General features: G+C 39.5%; 1 protein-coding gene across 1 annotated transcript; it reads right to left on the reverse strand.

Annotated features, from left to right (window-relative positions):
- Window positions 1-791: 791 nt before the first annotated feature.
- On the reverse strand, window positions 792-8,352 carry sox18 (SRY-box transcription factor 18). Its single transcript, XM_031844295.1, has 2 exons — window positions 7,525-8,352; window positions 792-5,353 (listed from the first exon to the last, which is right to left on the reverse strand). The coding sequence occupies exons 1-2, from the start codon at window positions 7,928-7,930 to the stop codon at window positions 4,020-4,022; spliced, it is 1,740 nt and encodes a 579-aa protein (XP_031700155.1). The 5' UTR covers window positions 7,931-8,352; the 3' UTR covers window positions 792-4,019.
- Window positions 8,353-11,448: the final 3,096 nt, after the last annotated feature.

Below are 11,448 nucleotides of genomic sequence, written 5' to 3' on the forward strand. Positions count from 1 at the left end.
TAAACCAAGTCAACATCGACTTATTTAACCTAACTTCTGTTACGTGACTTATACTTAACTAATGCTGCGGACGAAAGTTACATAACAAGCGTACTCATTTTATGTAACAAATGTACTTATTTTGACCCAAACTACAACCTTTTCTCACAATCTGGTTTTGGGGGTGCAGATCTCAGCCAATGAGGGCTGTTCAGCAGCTCCAGTTAGCGGCTCTCTGACCAGCTTTGGGTTAGTGGCGGCACCCAGAATTACACCAATCCACATGAGTGTACTGTACTGTATACTTATTGCACATAGAATGACCATATTCTGGATGCCTTGTGTACCATATTATGCACATATCCACAAAGGTCAGCTTGATTTATTTTGAAACTCTAGAATCTCCACTAATGTTGCAAAATAAAGCTTTGTGGGTTTAAAGAAAGACCACCATTGGTGAAGGGCTACAGAAAGGAGCCCTGACTGTAAACATGAGGTAATTTCACAGTTAAATGGTGCCGAGGAAAATAATCACCCATGTTCAGGCCTTCACTCAAACAAGACTACTACTCTTATTCAACCAATCAAACTGTTTAGAGAGTCTTTTCATCATAATTTGACAATCTTAAGAAATTGCCATAACATAAACCAAACCAGATTTACAGTATTTTACTGTCCCAAACATACCTAAAATAATGTGTTTGACATTAAGAGACTTTGTGATTTTGACATTGACATGTTGTTAGTAATGAATGATGAATGGTTACCATATTTTCCCTCACTGCGACATATACTGTAATGTGTGCCACTAATCTATACATTACAAAACTAACGCAATGAATAACCAACATGTATTAGCTTTCATTAGACAAAAGTGAATGAGATGTTGCTGTTCTCTTGGCCAGCTCTCAGATGTTAAGAATAAACTCTTTTTGGATAGAAAAACATCACAAAATGTGGATTTGTTGTTCAGCCAAAATAGTGTCAAGTCAGTTTACATTAAACAAGTACAGTTTATTTTGTAATTATTTTATCAAACAGAATTTAAAGACACAAACAAAACCATTTTATACAGAAAATTTAGAAATCATCCCTGTCATACAGATTTAGAAGCATCACAGTCACTGGGAAAGTCCTGGTTTTAATTTGTCTTTATACGAGTGCTGAGAAAATGTCCTTTGTTTTAATCCCAAAGTCTTGGGTGTTTCTTTTTGTTTTTTTCTTCAGATAATTATTACCAAAAGCCCCAGAGTTATTGTACTCCAAAAAAACGCCTGTCTCTCTGATGTTCTTTGTGTGTCACAGTAAATTAAAATGGAAACAAGACTCTGTTGGTTTCAACAGAAAAGAATGTCAAATGCAGATGTAGAAGTATTTGTTGAATATTTTGTTTGAACTGCTGCTTCCCTGCGGCTCCATCCTCTAGAGTAAATGTTAGGAAAAATATACTATTGCTCTGTTTTCAACCAATGGTGGCCACAAGGAACGGTGTGGTAAGTATAACTGGTTTCACTGTACAAGATAGACGATTTCGTTCTACTGCTTCACGTACAAAAAAAGTATTGTCTGTTGGACTAATGCAGAACAGATGCAGGATAAATCCTTGAAGAGAGACTTCTGTTACTTTGCTCCCACTGTACACACATTTTACAGGATGGATGTGACACAAACACCTACAGAGAGACCTCTACAGTGGCTACACAATTTATTTATTTTCTCAACAGAAACAAAACCACAAATTCTCATTTTCATTTCCAGTCATAAGGTAAATAACATTGGTGTGGGAGGGAACATTTCTGGTTTGCTGGTGTCACTGGTAGAGCAAAGTGTAACATGTAACCCATTAAAGAACCATATGAACCTCAAGAGATCTTTACAATTCAAGATTTAACTTCAAAGGCAAGTTTACACAGACACACAATAAACAACATTTTGGATGGCGAGTAGAAACTCACTGATCCAATGCTTGTAGAATTCTAGTTATTTTTAAATTAATAGTTCAACATTTTCTTGCCGAGAGTGTGAATATCATTACCACTGTCATCTCTGTGGCATAAGTAGGGCGTTGGAACTGAGAGACTTGTTTAGCCCAAAGTCAGCCAAGCCTAAAAGAGTCAAAATGTTTAATTAACACCTTTAATGTTAATTAGTACACAAACTGGACGAAACAACCTACAAGCTGTGGTTCTACTGGGAGTAACATGATGTAACTATTTGTGCACAGATTAAACAAATAAGATACAAAATGTTAATGAGTACATATTAGAGGTCCTGTTGGGAAATCTTCTTGATTTGGAAGAAAAGAAAGATGATTCCTGTCTTTACGATAAGCTATGCTGATTGCCCCCTGGCTCCAGTGGTATCGATCTTCTCATCTAACTCTCAGCAAGAGAGCAAATTATTTCCTAAAATGTCGAGCTACTCTTTTAGGAAATGAAATGCATAAAACAAAATCTACGAAACAACAAAACAAACACTGTCCTTTCTGTACAACAACATATTCAAAATGAGGGACATTTGATTTTTAATAAGTAGTGTTGCCTCTATACAGCTATTACATTAAACCCAGTGCAAAGAGAACATTTCATAGTCTCAATTTCTCCTTCACATAGTGCCAATAGACAGCAGCTATGATATATATATACACACACACATTAAAAGGCTACATCAAAACAAGGTTTCCAAAAATCATAAGACTCAAAACATGAACTATTATCCTTGAAAGTTAAGAATGGGAAAATGTGTAATTAGAGTGGTTCACCAGCTCATCATTATTTATGTTTCTTTGTGTGAAGCTACAAATATCCAGGCCAGATATGATGGATTTTAAAGTATAAAGTGTAGCTGTTCTCATATACTAAATAAGACATTTCCAATGGCACTTAATTTGTAGAACCCGATCTTCTGTTATTTGTGGGACTAAATTACTCTTTTTAATCTTAAACGAAGACATTTTTGTTTAAACAAGTGGTATGCTTGTTATAGGCTACCACAGAGGCTTACTGGTTGCAAAGAATGACCTTTGAATCATCAACATATCTGTGTTTGCTAGAAAGCAAAGCAACTTAAAACGTCCAGATTTTGGCACGGAGTTTGACATGAGGCCCTGTCAAAGAACGAGACAGAGAAGGAACGGCATGTATCATGGTGATAAAAAAAATGGATCCGGCTTGTAAAACATCCTGATCGTTTGTGGGAGACATCAGTGGTCTACTCTGGGTCTGTGGCCAAGGCTTTCCCGACAACACAGAGATTTGTGTAGTTGTAGAGTTTTTTGGTGACCAGATTACACGCAATGCATTTAATGAAATTGTTTAACTTGTATAAGTGCTTGTTGATATCCTACAACCCTTGACCAGAAAAACCTCCAGGTCATAAACATGCTAACACAGAGACCTAGCATCCTTGATAAGTAACTAAAAACACAATGCTATTTTAAGGTGCTCTCCAGCTGTCTTGTGTTTATCTCTAAGAATCACCTTAAGTGACTCAAGTAAAAATGTAACCTCTGAGCAGGACAATGCACTAGCTCAGCATACTTTTTTAGTAGCTGATTTGGCAATTGCTCAGCAAAAGCCAAATCCTTATGCTTATGAGTTAGTAATTTGTGCACATCCCACAAATCCTGCAAACAATCTTATGGGTCATAAGTTACCCATGTTAGCAAGTCTAATCTAGACTTAAAGCTGCTTAGCTAGGCATCCAATTGTTCAAGATCATGTTCAGGAATGCATTTATTTAAAACTAAGCATTTTGTTTCATTTCTTCTTTTTTTCCAGTTAGCAAATTTTTTTAAACTTTTTTCGCTCTTCCCATCTCTGGCTCCAGTAAGAGTTGGTATGATGAAATTACCTTTCTTTTCCACATTTAGAAAAACTTTTGACATTTACCGTTATGCAAGGCTTGGCAATGATTAAGAATATGAGCCAAAACTATTCTTTCCCAAATACTTCCTCCCGATTGTGTAACAATGGTTTAAATGAACCAAACCAAAGTGTGCATTATGCCAGGAGGTACATATAAAGGATAAGATGGAGTATTTATCCAGTGATACAGGCACTGTAATAGACAGCACTGCTGGCATCAGAAAGAACAGATATAAGAGGGCTGCTCCCTTCCTCACATCCACCAGCACCACTCAAAATGCTACTGACATCCCTGTTAATTAAACTGATATTCATGCTACTACCTACATCACTGCTACTGCGCCCACTCAGGACTTTGGATCCACCACCACAGCCCTCGACACGTCCGTAGGCCCCCTCGCGATTCCTTCCGTCATTTACATACTGGTCAAATTCATGCCTGTCCACCTCTGACCAAAACTCAGCAGAAGAAGACCCCAAATGGCAGGAGGACTCGAGATTTGAAGACTCTAAGTGCAAAGGCGGAGGGAAGGTTGATGTGGGGATGGAAGAGGATGGGCAGGAAGAAGGAGAAGTTTCAGGAGGAGGTGAAAGCTGCCCCAGGTGAGAAGGCATGTAATATGCTGCACTTGGAGCGCTGTTCCCATACATTTGGCTGAAGTAGCTGACAGGAGCAGTGGGTTGATGTGGCATTTGGTGGGATTTAACCAGCTCAGGAAGGATAATGGAGGGCTGGGAGTAGGGGACAGGGGAGGAGGAGTCAGATAGAGGTGGTGGGCACTTTACAGGACTTCTTAAGGCAATGTGGTGACTAGAGGTGTGATTCAACCTAGAGCTCATGCTCAAGGTCATATTTGACTCAACGGAACTCATTCTAGAATCAACTCTGGAATCTCTACTTGGACTCAAACAGGTGTTTAAACCGGCGCTAACACTCATTCCTGAACCCTGACTGTGTGTTGCTGCACCATTTATGGCGTTGTGGTGACTGTGGTTGTTGTAATTGTGGCTGTAATGTTGGTTATGATGGTGGAGGTGCTGGTGGTAACCACTCCAACCTCCCATCCCTGCCTCCTCTTGCATATGTTGGGGGAAAAACACAGAATCCCCAGCTCCGTCTTCCAGAACATCCAGAGGGGACATCTCTGGAGTGGGCAGGCCATAGCTCTCCAGCTCTAAGTGTCCTGGGGCCTGGAAGTCCCTGAAGTGCCCAAGAGGATGCAGCAGGTGGTGGGAGTGATGATGATGTCCATAAGCAGAACCTCCAGAGACACTTTCTGCACCCAAGGAGCTGATACCAGGTCCTAATCCTAGTCCTGGTGCCCCTCCCTGGGCTAAACTATGCAGCAGAAGCCCCGGTTCAACCCGCTTGAGTTTTTTAGTGGTCTTTTTACGGCGAGGCCTGTACTTGTAGTTCGGGTGATCCTGGAGGTGCTGGACACGTAGACGTTCTGCTTCCTCCACAAATGGTCGCTTGTCTGTTGCACTCAGGGCCTTCCATGACTGACCTGAAAGGTACGGAAAAATACACAAATATTAAGTGGGGGCGCCCCAAATGAGATGAGAAAAAATGTAGAACTTTAACTATTTTATAATACTATTTCAACACCATTATTTTGAAATATTACCACAAAAAAAACACAATGACATAACTACGCCTCAGGACTTTGAGAATAGTTATATTGCAATGTAGTTAACCTTGGAGCAGAGTGCTGTACTAGCTTACTAAGTGACTCGCAGATAGGGCTGCGAGTAAAGATTATTTTATTATTGATTATTTTCTTGATTACCAATTGTTCGGCCTACGAAATATCATGTGAGAGTGAAAAATGTTCCTCACTATTTTCAAAAGAACATGCTAAAATATTTAAACTGCTTGTTGTGTCCAACAAACTGCCAAAAACCCAGAGGAATTTAGTTCATTTAGTATCATAGAAGCCAAACCCTCAGCAAATATTCATATTTGAGGAACTGGAAACAGTGAAATGACAACATTTTTGCATTGAAATAACTTGTGATTATCGAAATCCATCGGGCAGTGAGTGTTGTTGGCGTTCACATTATTTTCTGTTAAAATGAACCCTAAATGTAGTTGTAATACATGTTGTTCCAGGATGCCAGAGCTCCTGGAGATCCCTGTGTGTTGGCTCTGATTTAAATAAACAAATCCCTCACAACGACAGCAGCAATTGCAACATTACAGTCTGTAAAATGTTCCAAACGGCCTAATTTTGAGGTGGTTATTCTTGTCATCTGGTGAATTGTTACCATCTATCTGATGTACTTATAGCTTACACTGCATTCAGTGCTGACATTTCCAGTTTGTCTTATCTTTGTAGACACCAGCAGCCGAGAGGTTTGAGACTCATGCCTCCTTTCAGACGCTTTCTGCTTTGAATCTCAGAGGCTCTAAAAATCTCAAGCTGCAGATGAGTTCAGCAGAAGTGTGAATATGAGATGCTATGAATTTGATGGAGGGTAATATGAAAAAAGAGCATGTTACTAATTATAGTAAGAGAAAAGCAAGTCGGTAAAAACTGCTACATGCAATCTTAGTAATTTGTTGTGCTATTCCTGACATCAACATGAAGACTTTCAGTATAATGTGTCAAATGTTCAGTGGCATTAACAGCTTTTAAATTGAAAATGATTCACTCTATTTTGCTCACTTTGCACACAAATGAAAATGCATTAAAATAAGTTACTTAGGTTGCAAAAGTCAAGGCGACATCAATAATGCACTGTTAGCCCTGACCCCTGACTCCATGTGACTGCCTCCTCTTGAATTTATTCTCAATTATACTACTTGTAAGAAAAGATTTTGCATGAAGTATTTATTTATTTTATTTAATCTTTTATTTTCATCAAATCCTCACCCCTGCACAGTTAAATAGTGGTCAAAAAAATGTGTAGTTCCCTCAGTGGAGGAGAACATACATTACGAGCACATGATGCACAGCGGTGAACAGATTTATCCTGGAGGAGTTTGAGTTTTACACTCTAACTAGATCTAGTTAAACATATGAAACTGTACATTTGCTGTCATACTCTACATATACATTTTAATATTATGGGACCAAATCTGTATCACTGTTAAGTCATATTCAAACGATGGATAATTTGTCAAAAGAAGAATGCAATATCCTTTTTGTGTAATCATATAAATGTAAATATTTGTGAGTGAGACATTTTGACCATGAATCTTAAATGTCGCTCTATATATTGGTACGATTACCCCTATTGAGATTACAATGACTCAGAGGAGTGGGGTTTTCCCACTGTGCTATAAATACTGGGAAAAGAAAAACTGCTGAAATATTGATTTTTGCAATTTACATGCCTGTAAGTCAAAGCTTTAGTTTGATACGTTAGTTTAGTTATCTAAACTGGTCAGGGCCCAATTCCCCAAAACCATCTCAAGACTGTGATCATAGCTTCAAGATGCTTTTGGGAAACTGCGTCCTGATGTGGTAAATTTCACACCTCAACAAAGATAAAATAAATGCCAAGAAATGAATTCATCACAGTCTGGTGATTCTCAGAATTCTCTCTATTGAACGTTATAAAAGTTGCCAGCCCTACTAGATTTTACCAGTCTGGTTTCATTGGTTTTGATGACCTACATACAGGTTCGGTTACAGTTTTATTTTGCCCTGATTGGGGTTTTTGTTGTTCTTACCTAGCATCTTGCTGAGCACAGCATTGTGCAGGTCGGGGTTCTGCACGGCCAGTCGTTTCCTCTCATCTTTGGCCCAGACCATGAAGGCGTTCATAGGCCTGCGGATCCTCTGCTCTCCCGCCACAGCCTTCCCATCAGCTGTGTCTGGCGAAACACCTCCGGCCTGGGTCAGGTCCGGACTCTGTCCCCCTGAACTTGGTGTCAGAGAAAGCCTCGGTTCTGTTCTCCTCATGTTCCTGCTTCTAAGGTCATCGGGAGAACTGCAGTCCCCGGAGATGTTCTGCTCAAAGCCCAGTTCAGAATCAGAAGCAGGGCTCGGGGTCCCCGACGCCCAGTGGCCCCCAAGAGACATCCGGCTGGCATGCAAAAGAGTCTCTCTAGACAAGCTGGACTCGGCTAAATTCATTCCAGAACAGGGCTTGGATTCAACTTTTAGTCCAAGTGGAAGTGAGCAAACGTCTGTCTCAGTTTTTTGGGTAGCAAAGTTCTGGAAAAAAAATGTTGCTCAAAATGTTTCAGATGACAAAGAGAAAGATCAAGAGAGGAATGTGATTGATTTGGAGCACAAATCCCAAAGCAAAGCATCGAGATCTGAGAGGAGTCGGGATATAAGAACGAAAGAGAAAACAAACACGTTGTGGTGCAGGATGTTCCCCCTGGAAAGGATCCACAATGATTCTGCCTCTCTTCTCTTCACTCTGTTTTGTTCCCCTCAAAAGACAACAGTTCTTGCTTGGAGTCTGTGGTGCAGTGGTTTGTCCAAATTGACTCTCCTCCGTCACATGGACCGTCCGACTCACTGTCTCTCTGTCTGTCTGCCCTCTTTGAAAGTTTTGAAACTTGTGGCCAGATTTAACCGACCCATGCTGAATATATATACCCCGCCCTGACCAATCACATAAATATATAGCCGGGGGACTCAACCAATGAGATGCCAGGCGGGCACAAGAGGAAGAGACCAGTGTGTGTGGGAGAGCAAAGAAGGGATGGGGGCAGGTCCAAACGTTGCCTCCCCCTCTTTCCTCCTCCACGACCGCCACACTTTTCTCCCCCCTGAAGCTTCACACACACACACACACACACACATTCACACACACACACACACACACACACACACACACACACCCTGTCCGCCTGAACAGGGAGATGTAATCATAGAGGTTCCATTGTTTCTGCCCGACTGAGAATGAAGCTTCTCACACACTTATTCAAGGCCCACATGCATGCAAACTATAGCACACATATACACACACACGGATTCACACACACACACACACACACGCACACACATTGGCACAGATACACACATGTGTGAAACAAGCGCACACATCTAAATGAGACCAAGACAACACATTTATAATTACATTTGTACACAAATGAGAGACAAAACATGAAAACGCACACAGATAGTATACATTGTGTTGTGTGTGTGTGTGTGTGTGCGTGTGTGTGTGTATGTGTATGTATATACTTGAGGGCAGAGCAGCGGTAACACAGTCAACCACAGTCCCAACCAAAGCGATTTGTGGCTGAGTTTAACAACAACTAACTGAGAGAGAGAGAGAAGAAGAAGAAGAAGAAGAAGAGGGGCAGTCAGGGGGTAGGGTCGGGGATTGGGTGGTGAAGCTGATGGTGGTTCAGGCATATTGTGCTGCAACAGTTAAGGTTCCAGATTTGATTGATGCAGCAGCCAGTTGCTCGCATAAAATACTGAACTGCGCTGTGAATTAGAACACGAAATAGGCATGTTGCATGTAGTGATGAAACAATTAGTTTATTAATCAATAGTTCAAATGCCAAAAACAATTGATAGTGATATTAGATTAAACATTCGAAGGATTCATGTCGAACTTTATCTTGTTTCAGTTATCGCAGCCACAGAACGGTGTTGAGATGTGAGCAGATGAATCCAGGAAGATGATGAAACAAATATGGGCATTGTGAAAAGTTTATTGGATTTTGACGGCTTGTTGAATTTGTTTGACTGTGTTGTTGTCACACTTTATCATGTATGTTTTATATGTTGGTGCAAAAATATGATACAACTGATACAACTACTGTCTACTCAGTGAATATGAGAGGAAAAAGTTGCTTTAATGTCGTATGTTATTTTCAAACTCTTCCCTCAACTAAACAACCTCTTAAGATGAATATTGTATGTGGTGAGTTTGTCTGTCTGCCAAGGACATGCCCCCACCCCCCTCCCTCCACCACAATGTAATGACCCCCTGCACACACACACACACGCACACACACGCGCACACACACGTGCACACACAGTATACACTTACTTTCCTCCCCACGCCCAGCTACGGGGAGACTGCTGCGGCGTCTCAGAGCCTCCTGCTCCACCAACCAGGAACTACTCCTACTTATCACTGCTGTCCCAGGCTCCTTGTGTGTGTGTGTGTGTCTGTGTGTGTATCTGCTGCATCTTTATGTAATTGTTTGTAAGAGTAGTAAATGCATTGACGTGTGTGTATCTGTACGCCTTGAAACAATACACATTTAAGTTCATAGTAGTTCATAGTTGAGCAGCTGAGAGTCTCAACTTCTGCTTTCAGCTTCTTTTTGAAATGTATGTTTATAACTTATTTACTTATTTATATTACTTGTTGCTCTTGTTTTTCACTCTGTATCTTGTGTGCACTGTCCACTTTGCTGCTGTGATCCTGTAAATTTCCCCACTGCGGCACTAATAAAGAATTATCTTATCTTATCTTAACTTATCTTATGCCCCTTTGATTAGTATGTATTATAATGTCTTATTGTAGCCTATACATCATTGAAAATACTATGAAAATAGTGTAAGTTGGTTTTAAGAGTTGTGCATCTGGTCCATAGAGTATTTTATTCTCTTCTGCATGGGCACCCTGTGTACACAAGACAATAAAGACAATCTAAAAAAAAAAGCAAATATAAAGACTTAACTTAAAACATGCTAAACTGCAACTGAATCTAAAGATAATTTGTAAAATCGTAAATGATAAAATAAGGCATCACACCAGCAATAAATTAATCTAAATACAACAATATGGGATAAAGGACTGGTTAATTCTGTAAATCTACAGTCACTCAATTCAATTGAAGACATTTAAAAGAATACATATATGAACATATTTGTTTCCTTTCCATCAGTGGGACATGAAGATTGATGCCATTAGTAAATGCCTGATCTGGCAACCTGCGCTGTAGCCGTTCTCCCAGTGCGGATGAATTAACTCTAGCCAAGAGGCTGTTTCTACATGAAGTTCTTCTGCATAAATTGTAGTCATTACATTTCTGTTTTTGGATAGTTTCTTTAAAAAAAAAAGATATATAACATATTAATTTGGGATCTTTAATATAACTTCATTATATTATATTATATTATATTATATTATTAGCAAAAGTAAGACAACAGAAAGCTCGACAGTGACGCTCAACATAGCAAGACAAACTAATGTAAGAGTTAAACCCTGATAAAACAGTATAATAGAGGAAACATGAAAACAATTGATTCGATAAAAATAAACTAAGAAAGAAAAGAAAAAAGAAAATAATTTTGTAAAATAAAATACAATAAAATATATTACATAATAATAATATCAATAATGAAATAAAACAGTAAAGCGCCGACATCACATAAAAGACAGTCTGTAAAAATTGGTTTTAAGAATTAATTTAAAAGAGATTACTGATTCTGCACACCTCATCTCCTCAGGCAGGTCTTAATAGGCTACATTTCAAACTCCATCTCCATACTGAAGACACACGCAGTGTGGTATCAATCTTCTAATCAAAATCCCCATTTTATTTTTTTGACCTCTACAGTTAGAATTCTATTTTGAATAAAAGCAAAGGTATCTTATCATGAAGCAGTACAGCATAAGGGGATTTTTAGACCTGTGCTTGATGTAACCACCAGATTTCATCCTCTGGGGA

Source organism: Anarrhichthys ocellatus, unplaced genomic scaffold (genome assembly GCF_004355925.1).
Source record: "Anarrhichthys ocellatus isolate YVR2014 unplaced genomic scaffold, GSC_Weel_1.0 scaffold5, whole genome shotgun sequence".
Lineage (NCBI taxonomy): Eukaryota > Metazoa > Chordata > Actinopteri > Perciformes > Anarhichadidae > Anarrhichthys > Anarrhichthys ocellatus.